The sequence below is a fragment of the Macrobrachium nipponense genome, chromosome 23 (genome assembly GCF_015104395.2).
Source record: "Macrobrachium nipponense isolate FS-2020 chromosome 23, ASM1510439v2, whole genome shotgun sequence".
Taxonomy (NCBI): Eukaryota; Metazoa; Arthropoda; class Malacostraca; order Decapoda; family Palaemonidae; genus Macrobrachium; species Macrobrachium nipponense.
Genome location: NC_061090.1, coordinates 7,316,274 through 7,336,419, shown reverse-complemented (window position 1 = coordinate 7,336,419; position 20,146 = coordinate 7,316,274). Strand labels below are relative to the sequence as shown.

Here is a 20,146-nt window from a genome sequence, read left to right as displayed (position 1 = left end):
TAGTAGCGGCTGCATCGCCCGTTGGTATCAGCTCTCTCTTGGGGGGATTCTGATTGGAAGTTCTAATTGGTGATTGTCTCGTGGTAGTGTTCCCCACTCGCCCCTATTATCATACCGACACTTCTTTTTAAGAGTGAGCGAGTCAGTTTTACTGACATTTTCTTAATTTTGTTTTTCTCTGGTAATTTTAGATCAATTTTACCTAGAAAGAATGATATTAAGGATCCTTTCATAGGGCGACACGAGCCAATCACCCAGAAATAGATTTTTCCTTCGTCAAAATCCCTTATTTATCTCTGCTTCACATGTGAAGAAGACATGTCTAGCCCACCAGGTGACAGCTTGCAATTTATATCAGCAGCACAAAGCTGCCTATGTGGCACATATCCAGGAAGCAGAAGAAGAAATTGAGCTAAGTTGTGAAAGCTGGATCGGAAAACGAGAGTCAGTGTCTCCACAATTCTACTATTGGAATCTTGTGCTTCAGCTAGAACTTCTAGTGTTCGTTTTCATCAGGTCATACTGGGAGTTTAATTTCAATTTGTCAAAGACATGCTACAGGAACTCATTCCTTTCTTCTCTACCCTGGAGTTTGAGACTAGAAGTGATGCTGAAAAGGTTTCTTGAAATGGTTGAGAATCTAACAAAAGTAATCAAAGAAATGGGCAACCCTTTTGAGGAAGATTCAGTGGAACTGATTGTGGTAGACAGTCATGAAATTAAAGACAGCAAAGTTAGTGAATCCTTGAGATATATGAGAGCCTTGGACAGACATAATTCACAAACTTTATTGAGAGACTCAAGACACCCAGCAAATTCTATGAGCCAGTGCACAAGAATAACATTTTAAAGGCCAAACAGTCACTGCAAACCATAAAGGAAGACTGTAATCTATTCTCACACCTTTTCATATTATGCCAGACCAGACAGTGACTTAAATGAATTCTTTCAATATGAAAATCAAAATTGCCCACCATCACTGGCACCGAAGGGCAGATGGGTCAAGGCAACCAAGGCACCAAGTCACAGCTACTGCTCTCTACTAGAACAACTTAGGCACCAGACATCCATGACAGAGCCTACTGCTGATGTTATCATAATGGATGGTGCAGCTCTTGTAAATGCTCTCAGACCAACCAAGGGGTCTACATTTCAGTCTTGTGCAAAAGATGAAGTCCTGTCCAAGGTACAGAAGCACATACAGAAGTACAAACAAGCACACAATGTATTTGATGTGTATAGAGCAGACAATATGAAAGCACAAACAAGACAAAAAAGAGGAACAGGAGTTTGCCGCAAAGTGATTAGCACTGCAAAAACTCCCAGCAACAGGGCCAGCTCCCTAAAGAATGACCAGAACAAACCTGAGCTATTTGCATATTTGGCAGACACAATCGTTTCATCTCAAGCAGATGATACAACATGCATTATTGTTACCAAAGGGGATGCTGCACTTTTTAGCATAGCTGAACCGGACACTGCTGACCTATGTACAAGGCTGCACTCACAAGAAGCAGATACTAGTGTCCTTTTCCATGCTGCATATGTTGCAAAGCAATATCTCAAGTGCAATCATATGTAGTTCAGACACTGAAGTTGTCATCGTTAGCAGCATCTAGCATGGAAAAAACTGGTTTGGACAAATTATGGATTAAATTCGGAAGAGGAAAAGACGAGGTGAATACCTATCCATGAAATTGCAGCAGCCATGGGACCAAAAGCATCAGCCCTTCCCTTTTTCCATGCATTTAGTGGGTGTGACACAGTGTCTGCCTTTCATGGAAAGAAGATATCTGCACGGCAAACATGGACTGTGTTTCAGCCTGCCATACCCACCTTCACCAAATTAAGTTCAAGACCACCAGCTGTAGAAGATGAAGACCTGCAAATCATTGAGGATTTCATAGTACGACAAAAGCAGTTCATGTAAAGATGTAAATGAGGCTAGACTTGATCACTCTGCAAGGAAGCAGAGCTTATGATTGCATTCCCCCTACAAGGGCTGCAATTAGAGAGCATTGCAAGAGCGCTGCCTTCCAAAAAGGGCACATTTGGAGGCACTCTTTAGTATGTCATCCAGTCTTGCCCAGTCCAAGACACTGGGGATAGCAACAGATTGATGGTGCCTGGTTTCCTTATTGGACAAATTTGCCAGCATAGCAAAATCTTGCCAAGAATTGAATAAGTGTGGCTGTAAGAAGGAATGCTGTGGCAGGTGCAAGTGCTTAGCTGCGCTTGCTAAAACTAATTGGTACACAAAACATATTTGTATCTATGAAGAGATATATGTATACATTTATATCTTTTACAGCCATTTTGAAAACATGATGGCCATATGGTGGCCATATTGGAAAGATGAGCTCGGTTTATCTCTTAATGACAGCAAGAACCCGAAAATATAAATTCACAATCATTATCTTGACAGTATGCAACTTTTGTAGGCTTATGGAATGAAAATATTTGAAATATAGAGCAAATTTGCCGCCATTTGGAAGTGTCACATATCTTGGAAATAACCATATATTGAGGAGGCCAGAGGTTGATTTTGATTTATAGGGATAATAAGGCTTCTCATGCCAAATCTGTTGCTTGTATCACCATTTGCAATTTTCTCCCACTACCCCACTCCACTAATTCCTTATTAAATATTATTTTATGCCAAATTAGTTTATCCAGACCTCTGAGCCTAATAAAGGTTCTTCTCGGACTGATTCCACTAATTAGTAAATACTAACAATTTACCAATTCTTACTGCTGCTTCATATGAGTGACACGCTAGTGTTTTTTTAACTATTATGTATGTTAAATTCATAAAGTAACCAAGTCTACGGGCAGAACCAGCTCCATTTCAGGGAATCCCTTCTCACCAACACCCCCTTTGGAGAGGGGGGGGGAAGGTAAGATGAAACCCCATTATAAACCATCATGGAGGAGTTATGGGAGTTTCATTTGACAACGTCCTTGAGAGAGAGAGAGAGAGAGAGAGAGAAGGGGGGCGTAATTGGTGGATGGATGGTTAGCGATTAAATTGGCTGTTGGTGAGTTCTGGGTGTTGTCTGCTGGTGCAGTTGGAGTTAGTTGTTAAGATCAGAGTTCTGAGGAGGCAGTCTGTAATGAGAAATCGTGAAGGACAGACGTTTGGGCAGCGGTCTTAGCAGTATTGTTGGTCAGTTGTGTTGTGTTTTCGGGGAGTTATTTGAGTTATTTGTGCTGTGTGTTTGAAGGTTGTTGTGCTTGTGTGTTGGGAGGTTGTTGAGCTTGTGAGTTTCTATTGAGTTGTGAGTTTCTATTGAGTTGTGAGTTGTTATAGTTCAAGGTTGTGGTTTGGTGTTTTTATGAGCTGTTGTGGTTTGGTGTTTTTATGAGTGGTTGGGCGTGGGCTTCTGGGGTTGTTGGTTTGGTGTTGTGGAGTGGGGTTGTTGGTAAGCTGTTGTGGTTTCCTGGTATTGTTGCTGTTGTTGTGGCTGTAGTCACTGGTTGTTGTTGTGGTTGTAGGCCTAGTTTGTTTGTTGTGTTGTTGTGTAGTTGAGTTGTGGTTGTAGTCTTTGTTTGTTGTGTTGTTGAGTTGTGGTCCTTGGTTGCCTGTCGTGTTGTTGTTGTGTTGTGGGTTTGAGGTTCTTGGTTGTTGTCATATTGTTAAGTTGTGTGGTTATAGTTCTTTGTTGTTGGTTGTGTGTTGGTTTGCAGCGGTTGTTAGTGTCTCAGCGACCTCGTCCAGCGAACAGCATAGCATAGCCCTGAGTATTCGGAGTTGGGGTGAGTACATGTGTTTGCATTTTTTGTTCTGTGTAGATGAGTCAATTGTCCTATATTTTTTCTGCAGCGTGAAGAGGAAAGTGTGGCTGAGGGTGAGTTTGGAAGCCAGATTGATTGAATTTATGTGGGGGGTCTTGCACGCTTGTTTTTAGCTTGTGATCCCGCCACACCATCTTAGGGGTCCCCACTATAACCCTGCCAAGTTTCATGCTCATTGGACCAGCCGTTAAGCCGTGATTGAATGACAAATGGACGGACAGACATAACGCCTATTATAGTATAGTAAGATATTCTAATTGTATAGTACAATCAAACCTCAAATTTTTATTCGTAATCTGTTCCGGATCATCTCACAAAAGTCCAAAACGTACAAAATCCAAAACATTAAATCCCATGAGGAATATGTGCTGTAAATCCAATTAATGTATTCAGACACCAAAAAATAAACAGTGTTATATACAGAAAACAATGAGAAATGAATATAAATGATTAAAGAAATGGATACATAAACATTTAACATCAATCTTACCTTATGGAAAACTCTGTAGTGCATAGAAGACAGAGAGGAAGGGAGAGGGAGGGCGAAAGGTTATTGTTTGTTTCCCGGTGTATGAAATCCAAGGATATGTATGAGACACGAGTCAAAATTTTGTCTGAAAAAGTCTACGAAAAGCGAATCGTACGAAAACCAGGGGCATGCAAAATCTGAGGTTTGACTGTACAATGCATTTCACAGTATATTTCATTAAGCAAATTCTTGCAGAAAGAACTTGAATACATTTCAGGAGACTACATTTTTTTGCTTACAGTTCAAATATAATTCATAAAGCAACCTGCTGCTATATAAATATTAAAAAAAAATTCTGATACTAAGTATAATGAATATATCTCAAACCAATTATGCCTTTAAACTGAAGCCATATAAATTTCTACAAAAAGAGTGTTAATAACAGAAATTTCAATGACTAAATCCCACAATATCATACTAATTTACCTGAAAATCTGGCAGAAAACTACAGTCGCTACAATCCCAAGGATTGAACTGGAGATCAATTAAGGGTTTGTAATAAGAGTTTGTACCCTCAACATCTTTGTACAAACTAAGGAGCTGTCTAGCTGAAAGCTGAAAATAAAAAAACACCAGAGCAATATGAGAAGAACATAGCAAAACTATTCCTAAAGTATATCATAAAGTTAACAACATAAGTTTCAAATACAACTGAATTGTATAAAGCTACTAAATGATGACAGCTATACAGAAGTGCAGTGCAATCAAAATAATTACATTAGTACAGGCAACTCTAAATGGGACTGCTTAATTATTCTTACAAATGGAATACGTACACTGAAGTTTAATAAGTACAAATTCTTATTAGGGTAGATAAATGTAGCTAACTTACTGTGCTGAAATTGTTGTAGCTCAAATTGATATGGAAGTCATGAGAGCGACCATTCAAAAAGTTAAGGAAAAGATCACTGTCTAAGTACGAGATCCGATTGTGCTGTAGCCGAACTGAAGAGATTGTACGATAATTCTCATTTGTAAATAACTTGGTTATATCGGTTATCTAAAACAAAAAAAAAAACATTGTAAGACAGCTTATTAAAGAACTTACAAAATAAACAAAATGGAGATAAAACCTTGTATTTTTTTAGCTTTTTAAAGATTTGAAACAATTTTCTGAACTTCAATAATGACACCAAAGTTGCCCTTCATGGACATTACATTACCATTTAACTTTCATAATGACCCAGTGATACAATGAAACTCTAGAACCATGTAAAAACAAAAAATTCAAAATATGATCTTCCACAACCCAATTCAGCTAACCTAATGTCAGCTTCTAAAATATGTAATTAAGCATTCAACTCTTCTGTTTCTATATTCATATTAAAAGTGTTCCTATTGCAGTATTGCAGGTATTCAATTACAGAATTTAACAAAAATATACAAGAAGCAAATGGCAATTACTTACATTATTTTGAGCAAAACTAGCCCTAGTTGAATGTGGTGGAATGTCTGGTAAAGCTGTCAGACCAGAATTATCACAGTATATATTTATGATAGGATTTTTAATTCGATGCCCATTCCTACCATAGTTGTAACCCTCAACAACACAAGTACATTCTGCAGGGCAGTGCTCATTTGTTTCCTGTACAAAATAAAAATAAAAATTATAAATGCAATTGACATTTAAGTCAAGAGACCAAGCACTGGAACCTATGAGGTCATCCAACGCAAAGAGAAATTGAGAGTAGAAAGGTCTGAAAGGTGCACAGGAGGAAAACCTTGCAGCTATACTAGGAAACAATTGTTATTAGAGGGTGGAAAGTAAAATAGAACGAAGGAACAGTAAAATGAATTACAGGGGTTGCAGGTAGGGGCCACAGGAACGCTGCAAAGAACCTTAAGAAATGTTTAGTGTGCACTGTGTAAGGTGCAGATGGTATTAATTCCCTACAGGGAATAAAATATCTGATTAACCCTCTTACGCCGATTGGACGTATTAAACGTCGAGTCAAAATGTCTCCCGTATGCCGATTGGACGTATCATACGTCGGCTCAAAAAAGTTTTTTTAAAAATTCGCTGAAAAATACTTATAGGCCTACCAGCCGAAAACTTTTGTATCACGCGCCTTGGGGGATGCTGGGAGTTCACGGATCAAGGCGTTGTTTTGTTTACAATCGCTACGCAGGCGCGCAAGCGCGAATTTCTTTCTTATCGCACTAAAAAGTATCAGTGACACATCTCGGAAATTATTTCGTCACTTTGACATAATTATTGCACCATTTTAAATTATCCTTTACATGAAGTATTATATATGAAAATGTGCGCAATTTCATGCACAATACAACTAAAAAATACTCATGATTGTAGCTTTTATCAGTTTTGAAATATTTTCATATAAATAACGATAAGTGCAAAAATTTCAACCTTCGGTCAACTTTGACTCTACAGAAATGGTCGAGAAACGCAATTGTAAGCTAAAACTCTTACATTATAGTAATATTCAATCATTTGCCTTCATTTTGCAACAAATTGGACGTCTCTAGCACAATATTTCGATTTATGGTGAATTTATGAAAAAACTTTTTCCTTACGTTCGTGCGATAACTCTTCCGATAAATTTTTTCGTGCGATTGTCCTAATGTTTGCACCCTTTTAAATTTGCCGTTACATAAAGTTTTATATATGGAAATGTGCGCAATTTCATGCACAATACAACAAAAAACAACCCATGGTTGTAGCTTTTATCAGTTTTGAAATATTTTCATATAAATAACGTTAAGTGCAAAAATTTCAACTTTCGGTCAACTTTGACTACCGAAATGGTCGAAAAACGCAATTGTAAGCTAAAACTCTTATATTCTAGTAATATTCAATCATTTGCCTTCATTTTGCAACGACTTGGAAGTCTCTAGCACAATATTTCGATTTATGGTGAATTTATGAAAAAAAAAAAAACATTACGTTCGCGCGGTAACTTCCGAAAAAATCAGAATTTTTTTGTGCGATTGTCGAAATGTTTGCACCATTTAAAATTAGCTGTTACATAAAGTTTTATATATGAAAATGTGCGTAATTTCATGTAGAATACAACTAAAAATGATTGAAGGTTGTAGCTTTTCTCTTTTTTCGAAATATTTGCATATAAATCACGATAAATAGAAAAAAAATCACGTTCAGTCAAATTTGACTCTACCGAAATAGTTGAAAAACGCAATTGTAAGCTAAAACTCTTACGCCTAGTAATATTCTGTAATTTTTCTTCATTTTGAAACAAATTTGAAGTCTCTAAAACAATATTGTGATTTATGGTGAATTTTTGAAAAATATATTTACCTTCACTCCGAGCGCCGATTCGCGGCCGCAAGTCTCCGAAATACGTACATGGCATTATCCTAATATTTGCTCCTTTTCATATTAGCCTTTTTATAAAGTTTCATATATCAAAATGTGCGCAAATTCATGAAAAATACAATAAAAAATAATTGAAGGTTGTAGCTTTTTCCATCTTTGAAATATGTCCATATAAAAAAATATATATATTAAAATTTCGACATTCGGTCAAATTTAACTCGTCCGAAATGGTCGAAATCTGCAATTCTAATCTAAAACTCTTACAGTATCGTAATATTCAATCATTTGTCTTAATTTTGAAACAAATTGGAAGTCTCTAGAACATTATTTAGAATTACGGTGAATTTTTGAAAATAACATTTTTTTACGACCGCTCGTTACGAATTCGTACATCATTTTGTGATAATATTTTTCCGGTGTTGCTTTTATTGTTTTACTATGTATTATATATCAAAAGGATTGCAATTTAGTGTACAATACAACGAAAAAAAAGTAACTCGTTAGCTTTGACCGTTTTTTGCACAGCGTGATTTGAATACAATTATCTATGAATTTTTTTTTTCGCTACCATATATCGCATTATTTACATATGATAATGATATTATTTTTCATTTCTGATGATTGCATACTAAACTTCAGGCAATGAAAAAAAAATGAGCCAAAAATGAACTCTTAATCTTCAAAACTAAGCGCGCTGTGATTTTTTGAAAAAATTATTTTTTCCGGTTCCACGCTCACTCCAAACCGGCGCCGGCATACAGGAGGTGTTTTGATTTTTAGGGCTTCGGCGTAAGAGGGTTAATTACAATGTTTAAATATGGCAAAATACATAATTAAGGGCTTGATTACAAAAATTATAGTTATTCCATCATAACACAAATATAATCATATACTATACAGTATGTGCCTATTATTCCTGTCCTAAATATCCCAAGTATCTCAAGTACTTTCTCTCTGTCAGAAGAATAAGAAAGAAAATTCCACTATACATGCACCCTCTGTATCCTCACTGTTAACCAGTAACTGACTTTTTAATGTCCTACTGCAATGCTCTTAACAGCTCTACTTGTTTCCCAGAGCATATTACTGATTCAATTTCCACTTTTTCTCCTTTAAGAACAATTAGGTAAGTACTGTGAGAGTCTGGAAATTTGATTGACTGGTTTTGCTATACATATTCATGAACAAAAATCTGTTTCTCATTCTCATACATCTTTAAAAAAACAGGTTCTAACGGAGGAATAACCTATTTTGGGTAGTCGATGTTGAGACCTCAAGAAGTTACCCTCCATGGCCTACCAGATCTCCATGGCAACCAGACTAATATCAAAGAATTCTCTTTTATCTGGTCTTGTAGCCAAGTATTGTGTCATATTGATAAGCATTATTAACACGTAATGGAGTATAAATGGACTAAAAAATAAGAGGGCATTTTCCCTTATCCTCAGCAAAGCTGAACCCAGTTTTCCTTGTCAAACCTGCAAGAAGGGGAAGTGACCATTCCATATTGTTTACATACGCCCCAGTAAGAGACTAAAAGCCATTACTACCTGTTGGTCAATGCAGGATGATCCCTTACCCAAATTCCATGTCTTTTCATCAGGGAAGTGGGAGGGTTTTGAGGACTCAACAACAACTACCAAAAATAGATTTTTCCTACATCAATTCCTGTTTTTTGATAGCGTAGTCGCTCGTTTCATCCTCAATGAGCTTTACAAAGAAACTGACAGGTGACGAAAAGCTATCAAATTTTAATCCTGAAAACCCAAAAACATTTCTGGTCCGAGGTCAAGCCACAAGTTTCAAGCCCTATACTTTATTCTAAATACCTTAAGGTTTTGGTAATAAAGAGTAGAGTAGAGACAGTTGCTGGCATTGAAATAAAGTTGCCGTTGCAGGAAAATACTGCCTCTGGCAAAGTTCATCTTAACTCATAGAGGTGTGGCTGTATAGCCAAGGGTCACCTGCTACATAAGCAGGAACCTTATAGCATAGGACCTTTTCCAAGCATTATTAAGGCATAGAGATTGCCCCTGCCCTGGGTGCAGTACCACTACACATTCACCAGAAAACAATGTTGTTACCAACAAAATATTAAAAACACCATCACCCAATTAAACACAAAACTGGTGGGTATCCAGTACAAAGTACCGCCAGACTCCCCTAATAACCAACACCAAGTTTCAAGGTGAAGAGTAAGGAGGAAGGAATGCTTCCTATACCTCTTCCCACAACACCATGCCAACCATTAACAAAAGACCCAAGGTACTGCAATTATTAAAAACAGTATCAACTTCACGCAAATAATGTATCGCAAAGATAAGGGGAGGAACGTTGCTACAGCCCTAATCTCGTGAGCTCTAACTTTCAGAATAAGCAGAGTCTCTTCTCTCACTTGGGAATTCGCCTCACAAATGAGGTCTCAAAGAAAGAACAAAAGAGCATTCTTTGTCATGGGTCAAGAAAGATTCCTCACCTAACACCATAAGTTATTGGACATAACCCTTATAGTACTGTCAGTCTTGGTAAAGTACAACTTGAGTGCCTCACTGGGCAGAGACCTTTCCTCATCTTCTGTGCCTACCATTTGAGTCAGGTTCTTAATAGCAAAAGAATGAGGCCAAGGTTTAGTCAGATTCTCGTTCTTCGCAAGAAAACCCAGAGTGTAAGGAACATAAAGCTTCCTGGATCGAGAACCCAACTCTTATCGAGAGCCTGAATCTAGCTTACTCTCTTGGCTGTGGCTAAAGTTACTAGGAAGAGAGTCTTCCTGGTCAAATTCCTTAAGGAAGCAGATGCCAGCAGTTCGAATAGAGGATTGGAGAGCCATTTGAGGACTACGTCCAAGTTCCATGATACTTGCTATACGTCCTTGCATTTACTAGTGTCAAAAAATCTAATAAGATCTGATAAATCTTGATTTGAAGAAAGGTCTACACCTCTATGCCTGAAGACTGAGCTTAATATCACCCTGTAGCCCTTAATAGTAGAAGAGGACACGCCTCTTGAGGTCCTCAGATATAATTAAAAAAAAATCAGCAATCTCCGTCACAGACATTTTAGAAGAGATGTGATTTCTTTTGCAACAAGTGCAGAAAATAGTCCACTTGTTTTGATAAACATTAACAGATGACCGACATCTGCATTTTGAAATAGCCTCTGAAGCCGCCCTTGAAAATCCTTTAGTTCTGAGGAGTTTCTTGATAGTTTGAATCCTACCAGAGCTGGCATAGACAACTCTTGATGGAATCTCCTGAGATGTGGTTGTCTGAAAAGCTTGGATTTTGAGGGAATAATCTTGGAAAATCAACTAAGAACCTTATCAGGTCTGGGAACCATTCCCTCAATGGCCAAAACAGGGCTATAAAAATCACTGAGGCATTCTTGTGGGATTGGAACGTGTTTATAACCTCCCTTATCATCTGGAAGGGAGGGAAGGCATACAGCTCTTTGTCTGACCAATCCAGCAGCATTGCATTCATTGCCCATGCTGATGGATCTGGTACTGGTGAACAGTGGAGAGGAAGACAGTGATTTTTGGAGGTTGTAAACAAGTCCAGAGTTGGCCTTCCCCACACTCTCCAAAGGTCTAGGCTGACCAGTGGATCCAAAGTCCCCTCCATAGAGATAAACTAACTCTGGCCACTTAACTGATCTGCTAAAACATTCAGTTTGCCTTGTACAGACCTGGTCTCACAATCCTTGTCTGGTTTTTCTTCACCCAAAGCAGAAGATCTTTTACTGCCTTGCAAAGGGAGAAGGAATGAGTTCCTCCTTGCTTGCTGATGTACTAAAGGGCAGTCATGCTGTCCAATTGTACAGCTACTACCTTGTCTTGGGCTTCCAAGGCAAAGGCTTGCAATCCCCGATGGATTGCTTTCAGCTCTTTCACATTTATGTGCCAATACTTTTGTTCTTATGACCATTCTCCTGAGACTTTCATGTCCCCCAGCAGAGCTCCCCAGCTTAAATCGGAGGGTAAGCCATCAAGGTGACGGGTTTCTTGACTAACGGCAGATCTTCTTCAAAGGGAATAGAATAACTGTTCTTGAAGCACTTCTACCACCCATTGCTCTGCCCCTCTTCTGTTCCACTACTCCCAAAAATGAAGGAGCCTGGCAACTACTGTTGTACAGGGAATACATACCATTCTCACTTCTTGAAGGCAGGTTTAGTTGTTCAACTAACTATCAAATCAACAAACAACCAAAGACCAATGCTTAAGTGCTATTACCCATATACTTGCAATCTAACACACGAAATAACATAACAATTTTTTTCACAACTAAACACAGACACAATAAAACAGTATCTTTCTTCCACACAACAGGCATTGCCACTTTACATAAGTAAAGAAAACACAAAACTACACCACAACTTGCGGTAAAGTACAATCTCTTTACAAGTTTTACATGTATTTTCATAAGAACTCTTAATCTATACTCTGTAAATACAATAATGAAATTACAGCAGGCGGCCACTCTTGGCTTGGCCTAGATTGGAACCTTTGTCTGCCTCCTCGAAAGGGCAAACATTGTACAGGCTAAAAAGAATTGGTGCTGAATGACCCTCGAGCATTTAGAAGACTGAGAAAGTAAGTCTTGAGTTAACTTCTGCTGCAACTCAAATGCTAGTCCACTCACCATTGCTTGTGGAAAAAGGAAGTCACATACTAAGGGGGAGAACAGAAGCACAAACTTCTGAGCTGAAGTCACCCCTTTCAAGGTAAAAGAGCACAAAAGCTCATGTTTCTTCAAAATCCCCATCGCAAATATTGAGGCAAATTCCTGGGAACAGTCTCGAATCACCCTGTAAATGCAGGAAAGTACAGCGAATAAGTCCGAAGAGAGATCTGCAGACGCTGAAGGATGATTCTGTATCTTCTGAACTAGGGCAGTACTGCATAATCCAAAAAACTAATTACATCAAAAACTTTGAACACGATCATTAGTAAGTGGTTGAGCTCAGCTGAATAAAACAACCCTGGCAGCCGCAAAAAGCAAACATGGGAGATGACTCTATAAGTCCTGGGCAGAGGTAGATGTACTCAGAGAGGGAGCTTCTTCAGTGGCATAAAAAGAATGTCTTCTGTTCAATAAGCAAGAAAGGGGGTAACAAAAAGCGGGCTTCCCTTGTTCCCTCTTGCCTGCTAACCAGCAATCTATTCACTCCAGGCCAAATCCAAAGACAAACTGCTCATCTGGAATGCAGAGGCTGGAGAAGACGGTGCTGCTGGTTTGAAGAACTTTAAAAAACTACTCAAAAAGAAATGTAGCAGAGCTGCATACACAAATGGAGGATAAACCTCTCCTGAATCTTGATCCTCTTCTTCAGCTGACAATACAGGTGAAAAAGAAGCCTCTGCATCGATAAAAACAGGAGGGGTTTAAGAAAACACAAAATGTCATCCAAACACTGCTGAATGGGAGCCAGAACTGGGTCCACCATGGCTGGTGCCGTAAGTCGAAGATGTACAGAGCTGAATAATGAGAAACAAACGAAGGCAGAACTGGCGTCAATAGGTGTTCAAGTACTACTGGGTACTCAGAAGTGGCTGAATGTTCAAGAAATACTAGGTGCTCCTGTGCCACCATCGCTAGTATAGGTGTATAGGACCCGCCCACTTTTGGGACTGATAGGTACAAAACTGCAGAGAGAACCTATTCATTTGGCCTGCCATGTCCACATGTGGGGAGGAGGGAAGGGCTATAATCATGTAATTACTTGGTAAGTATGTGTTAAATCTAATCTTATTATAAAAATTCCATTTTAACATGTGTAACTTACCAAATAATTGCCTGTAGCTGATTCCACTCTTATGGAGGTGGGAATCATGGAATCAGATAAAAACCAACAACCACACCTACACCATAAAAAACAACCAGTGATACCCTATCAAAATGACTGGTGAGTACTCTGGGTAACCAGTTCCCTCAGGCTTTCCCAAAACTAAACACCATCACTTCTCAATGCACTTCACTGCTCTCCACAAAAGACCTGAAAGAATTGCCTAAAATATGCTCGCCTTAGCAAGAATGTCAAATTTTTTCCTCAAATTTAACATAGAGGCTGGCAATGGTGTCGGGTTTGGAATCACAGGAGCCTGAAACAGGAGTCACTAGTAAAGAAGTAGGAAGGCTAACGATAAAGGAAGTAATAGGAGGTTGAGGAGGAGTAAAAAAATCCTCAACTACTGAAAGAGAACCCTCTACAGCAGCCTTACTTTCTGTTCTAAAAGCCGCCTTCCTCATCCTATCCGTAGCTAACTTATCTAAATGAGATTTCAAGGTTTTCCATTTAGACTCTTCCCAATCTACACAGTCTGGACACAATAAATCCTTAGAACAAGCCTGGCCCCTACACTTAATACATTTGGTGTGTGAATCATAAGAAAATTTCGTCAATCTAGTTCTACATCATTTGGAGCAATATTTAATGCTTGAGGAGCTAGAATCTGACATAATTGAGTGTTAACTATGTAAATAAACCACAAAATAAGCAAGTACGTCACCAAAGAATACTGCAATTAATCTCAACGATGACGAAAAATGACCGCCAAAACCACCGATGTTAGTTAGCAGCAAATGAATTGGTTCTCTCTGCAGTTTTGTACCTATCAGTCCCAAAAGTGGGCAGGTCCTATACACCTACACTAGTGATGGTGGCACCACCACAAAATTTGTAAGATTTGACTGCCGAAGTAATAAACTTTCAGCTACAGGTAATTACTTGGTAAGTTACATGTGTAAATATAATAATTCCATTAATTAATTAGTTTCTTATAGCAACTAAATTATTTTTCTAAATAATTCTTTTGGTAATAAGCATCATCAGCTGATTCTCAGAGCATAAACTAAAGACAAAAATACACTTTGATTACTGTATTTTGCTGTATTTACACATTAATATTACAGTACGGTACTGTAATTAGTAAAGAAAAAATTTTTTATCATAAATATACTATTCATTCATGAAATAGTATACAAAACTAAATAAGCTAAGAAAGTTGCAGGTTTGGACAAATTTCCATAACAGTCATAGCTGTAGTTCACTCATTTTTTAAATTCTAACATTCACAGAAAAAGTGTTCTAGTTAGCACAGCACATTCTGCATCAAGGACCTAGTCATCCAGGATGTTCATCAAATATCTATACGTCAAATGAGTGTCTAATTGAAAGACAAGCCAGAATTACTTTAGCAAGGAATTTCTTTTTGAAATGGGGAGCTGGCATACTATTTCTTGAGCCATATGTAAGGTTATAAATTTCTGATGATATACTTTTTATATATTCTTCTGCAGATGATTTTGCTAACAATAATGTGAAAACAGAGGCATTATTTAGTAATGAAAAATAGCCAACTTATTGCATAATACTGCAGCAAAATGAAATTCATTACAAGATTTAAAGCATTCTGTTAAATGTGTAATATGGACCTTTACATTCATGTTTAAGTGTGCATTGCTTAGAACAGTGTTGTCCAAACATTTTCGCCTATTGTACCCTTTATTACCTTCTCCTACTGTTACTTACTCCCCCCTCGCCCACCATGGCTGACCAAACTCAGTTTTATTTAGGATAATCATGCAAATAGTATATTACTTATGAAAAGACTGCATTATAGGAGTATTGGTCAATAAATTTAAATTTATTACACAAATAAAAATGATGATTTAATAACAAAATGCTTGAAAATTACTAACACAACTTAACCCTTAAACGCCGACTGGACGTATTTTACGTCGAGATAAATTGTCTGTCGGGTGCCGACTGGACGTATTTTACGTCGACATACAAAAGTTTTTTTAAAATTCGCGGAAAAATACTTATAGGCCTACCAGCCTAAAACTTTTGAATCACGCGCCTTGGGGAATGCTGGGAGTCCACGGATCAAGGCCTTGTTTTGTTTTGAAGCGTGACCCAGGTGCGCATGCGCGATATCCCTTCTTCTCGCTCCAGCCAGCATCAGTAGCGCACCATCCGAGAGCGATCTTTCGTGAAAAGCGTGTTTTTCTGGACTTGTGCGAGACTTTGAGCATTTGTATTGCTACAAGACATTCCTAGATATGTCTCAACGACGTGTGAACCGTGAAAGGCGCGTTTTACCCGTCGGAAGGGATCGTGTAAGGCGAGTTTTGGACATGGATGCTGGCGAGGGGCCAAGCACCCAGCATGACCCCGCGCCTCAAGGCCGTTCTGTGCGGCCACGTGTGTCTGAAAGTGTTTCGGGAAAAACATGTATGCCTTTGGTTACCCCTAGGAAGCATGTGGGCGTCCTTAGGGGCATTCGTAGGCATTTGGGAGGCCTCCAACCAAGGGACATAGACGAATATCTTTCGGAGCTTGATCGGGAACATGTCGCAAGTCCTCATTTTGATGGCGGATGGTCATCGAGTGATGAGGACATCAGTCCCGATGAAAGTGAGGATGAATATTTGCCCCCAATGTCCGTTTCGAGGCTCACATCCCGAAAGTGAGCTCGAATTCAGTGCATACGAGGGGGAATCTGAGAGGGAGGGGGAGGGGGAGGGTGGGGATACGGGCTCAAGTTTTATCGCAGAGGACGATACAGAAAGTGAGGGCCTAAGTGAGGGGTGATGGGCCAACGGGGGGGGGTAGTGTGCATCGTGCCCGCACCCGTGCGCGTGCGCGCGCACGGGCACGTAGAAGGTCGGCTCGTCGTGCCAGCCAAGGTGAAGGTCGGTCGTCGGAGAGTGACGAGGGGTGGACGGAGGACCCACCCCTCCTAACATGCACCCTTCACGGCAACCCCTGGGATGACCGTACCAATACCCCTGACTGTTTTGGGATTCATCCAGCTTTTCCTGACGCGGGAATTGCTGGAATACCTGGTACACGAGACGGTGGAACTACGCTCGGTACTGCCGGTATGAGCTGAAGACGACCTTGTCGTATTACTGGCGGGGTTGCAACCTCATTGACATGGCACATTTTTTGGGGCTCCACATTTATTTTGGTTTGACACCTGCTATCGACGTCAGGCAATATGGAAGAGAAGTTATTTTTTATGTATGCCAAATGTGCCTGGCGTTATGTCCCGTGATAATTTCCTGGCGATGGACAGGTACTTCAACGCCTGCAACCGAAGGGCCATACCCCGGAATAACAGTGATCGCCTCATTTTAGTGCGTACAGTGTTGGATTATATCCGTGAGCGGTGTAGTAATCTCGTGATTCCTGGAAAGAACCTGTCTTTGGATGAGGGGATGATGCCTTACAAAGGACGTCTTAGTATAAAAGTGTATAACCCAAGAAGCCAAAGAAATATGGTGTGAAATTCTTTCTCATTACCGAGGCCAACACTGGATACGTTGTGGACTTTTCAGTGTATACCGGGGTATTCTCCACGCTGCGTGACACTGTATTCAACCTTGTGGGACGTTTCTGTAACCAGGGATATCACCTGTTTATGGATAATTATTATAACTCGGTATCCCTGGCCCAGGAACTGTATGAAGCAGGTGTTCACGTCAGTGGTACCCTTCGGTTGGTGCGTGGGGCCCCGAATGTCCTCAAGAGGTTCGCTAGTCATCCGCAACACCTGGCAAGAGGAGAGACAGAGTGGCGGCGGAAGGGCGCTGTCTTCGTCATCTGTTGGAAGGGTGTCCGACTCGTCCCCATGATTACGACGAGTCATGAACCCATCCAAGAAGAGATCGTACAGCGGAAGAAGACACGTCGACAGGGCCGAGTTGTGTTTGAGGAGTTTCGTACCGAGCGGCCTACTGTCATTGGGCACTACAACAGGCACATGGGAGGACTTGATCTCTTTGATCAGCTCATCCAGTACTATCCCTTTGCCAGGAGAACCAGAAGGTGACACAGAAGCTCCTCAAATACATCCTTCAGTTGGCCCTCCAAAATGCCTACATACTGTACTGTGGGTACCGCGGTGACAATCTTCCGAGGTTGACCCACGTACAGTTCCTAGAGGTAGCCGGGAATGCCCTCATCAACTTCGATCCCGATGAGTGGCCTTCCATAACTGACCCCCTGCCCCGAGCTGCAGATCTGCCCCTAGAGGAAAGGGCAGATAGGAGGGCCAACTTCGCTCAACCTGCCGCCGCCCCTGCTGCCGCCGCCCCTGCTGCCGCCGCCCCTGCTGACGACGCCCCTGCTGACGACGCCCCTGCTGACGTTGCCCCTGCTGCCGCCGCCCCTGCTGACGACGCCCCTGCTGCCGCCACCCCTGCTGACGACGCCCCTGCTGACGACGCCCCTCTTGCTGCCGGCCCCGCCATCACCGCTTCTCGTCGGGTAGTGGACCCTGCGTGTCGGCTGCAGCCAGGGGAACACATACTGGAGGCCTTAGAAGGGCGAAGGCAGAAACGGTGCCGGGTGTGCCATATGAATGGCAGAAGGAGAGACACCCGGTTCTTCTGTCGTCTCTGCAAAGTTGCTCTTTGCAGGATAGGGGAGTGTGACCGAAAGTATCACACTAAGGTCATGTATTGGAGCGTGCCTCCTAAACCGACAGCGGAGGGCGCACGGGGCCGCCGGGTCCATCGGCAGTAAGGGCGCGCGTCTCCCTCCTCCACCTGTACCTCGTCATGTCGAGTGGAAAAAAATGCAAGACTCTTCAATGGAGGAGGGAGAAAACAAGAATAGAACGAAGAGTCAGGATTACGAGTGAGTATTCTGCATTTATTTTATATTTAGTTTTATATTTATTACAATTTTTTATATATCTGAATGTGTGCATGATAAAATAATAATAAGACATTTCATTGTATGCGGAAAAGAGAAGTGTCACCTGCATTCCTTTTATTTATGTATTGGTACCAGAATCGAAGAATGTAATATATATTTTATTTTACGATAAAAAAAATTTATATATATATATATATATATATATATATATATATATATATATATATTATATGTATATGTATATATACGTATATATATGATATAATATGATAATATATATTATATTATTAAAATAGATATAATATATAATATATATATATATATTTAATATAATATAAATATATATATGATATATATCTTATATAATACGTATATATATATAAAATATTTTTTTTTTGGCGGTAAGCAAATTACTTAGTCTAGTAATATTCAATCATTTACCTTCACTTTAAAACAAATTGCAAGTCTCTAGAACAATATCTCGATTTATGGTGAATATTTGAAAAAAATATTTTTATTCCGTCCGCGCGCCGATTCTCGGCCGAAAATCTCGGAAACGCGCAGGTCACATTCTCCTAATATTTGTGCCTTTTCATATTACGCTTATTTTATAGTTTTATATATGGTAATGTGCGCAAAAACATGCACAATATAACAAAAAATATTGGAAGGTTGTAGCATTTATCATTTTTGAAATATTTGCATATAAAGTACGATAAGTACGAAAAAAACTACAATCGGTCAACTTTGACTCAACCGAAAAGGTCAAAAAACGCATTTATAACATAAAAATCTTACAGTCTAGTAATATTCAATCATTTATCTTAATTTTAAAACATATTGCAAGTCTCTAGAACAATATCTCGATTTATGGTGAATTTTTGAAAAAAATATTTTTTTCCCCTCCGCGCGACGATTTTCGGCCGAAAATCTCGGAAACGCGTAGGTCACATTCTCCTAATATTTGAGCCTTTTCATATTACGCTTTTTTTATAGTTTTATATATGGAAATGTGCGCAAAAACATGCACAACATAACAAAAATTATTGGAAGGTTGTAGCATTTATCATTTTTGAAATATTTGCATATAAAGTACGATAAGTACGAAAAAAACTACGATCGGTCAACTTTGACTCAACCGAAAAGGTCAAAAAACGCATTTATAACATAAAAATCTTACAGTCTAGTAATATTCAATCATTTATCTTCAATTTAAAACATATTGCAAGTCTCTAGAACAATATCTCGATTTATGGTGAATATTTGAAAAAAATATTTTTATTCCGTCCGCGCGCCGATTCTCGGCCGAAAATCTCGGAAACGCGTAGGTCACATTCTCCTAATATTTGAGCCTTTTCATATTACGCTTTTTTTATAGTTTTATATATGGAAATGTGCGCAAAAACATGCACAATATAACAAAAATTATTGGAAGGTTGTAGCATTTATCATTTTTGAAATATTTGCATATAAAGTACGATAAGTACGAAAAAAACTACGATCGGTCAACTTTGACTCAACCGAAAAGGTCAAAAAACGCATTTATAACATAAAAATCTTACAGTCTAGTAATATTCAATCATTTATCTTCAATTTAAAACATATTGCAAGTCTCTAGAACAATATCTCGATTTATGGTGAATATTTGAAAAAAATATTTTTTCTGGGCTCAGCTCGTGTCGCTGCGCGAAATATCCTTTAATCTATTATTTCTAGGGTAAATGTACTAACACATACCAGAGAATAAATAAATAAAGAAAAAGGTCAGTATAACTGACTCGCTCACCCTATTTTTATTAAGCTTAGCCTCAGGAGCTAGAATTTCAGAACTGTCGGCTTTATCCAGAGATCCGGAT

General features: G+C 39.3%; 1 protein-coding gene across 1 annotated transcript in view; it reads right to left on the bottom strand.

Moving 5' to 3' along the window:
• Positions 1-20,146, bottom strand: part of LOC135198503 (uncharacterized) — a 143,641-nt gene that overhangs the window by 11,335 nt on the left and 112,160 nt on the right. The window contains exons 8-10 of the mRNA XM_064226125.1: positions 5,733-5,909; positions 5,157-5,324; positions 4,751-4,879 (exon numbers count right to left, since the gene is read on the bottom strand). Of these exons, the coding sequence (XP_064082195.1) occupies positions 4,751-4,879; positions 5,157-5,324; positions 5,733-5,909 (474 nt within the window). The remainder of the gene's footprint in view (positions 1-4,750; positions 4,880-5,156; positions 5,325-5,732; positions 5,910-20,146) is intronic.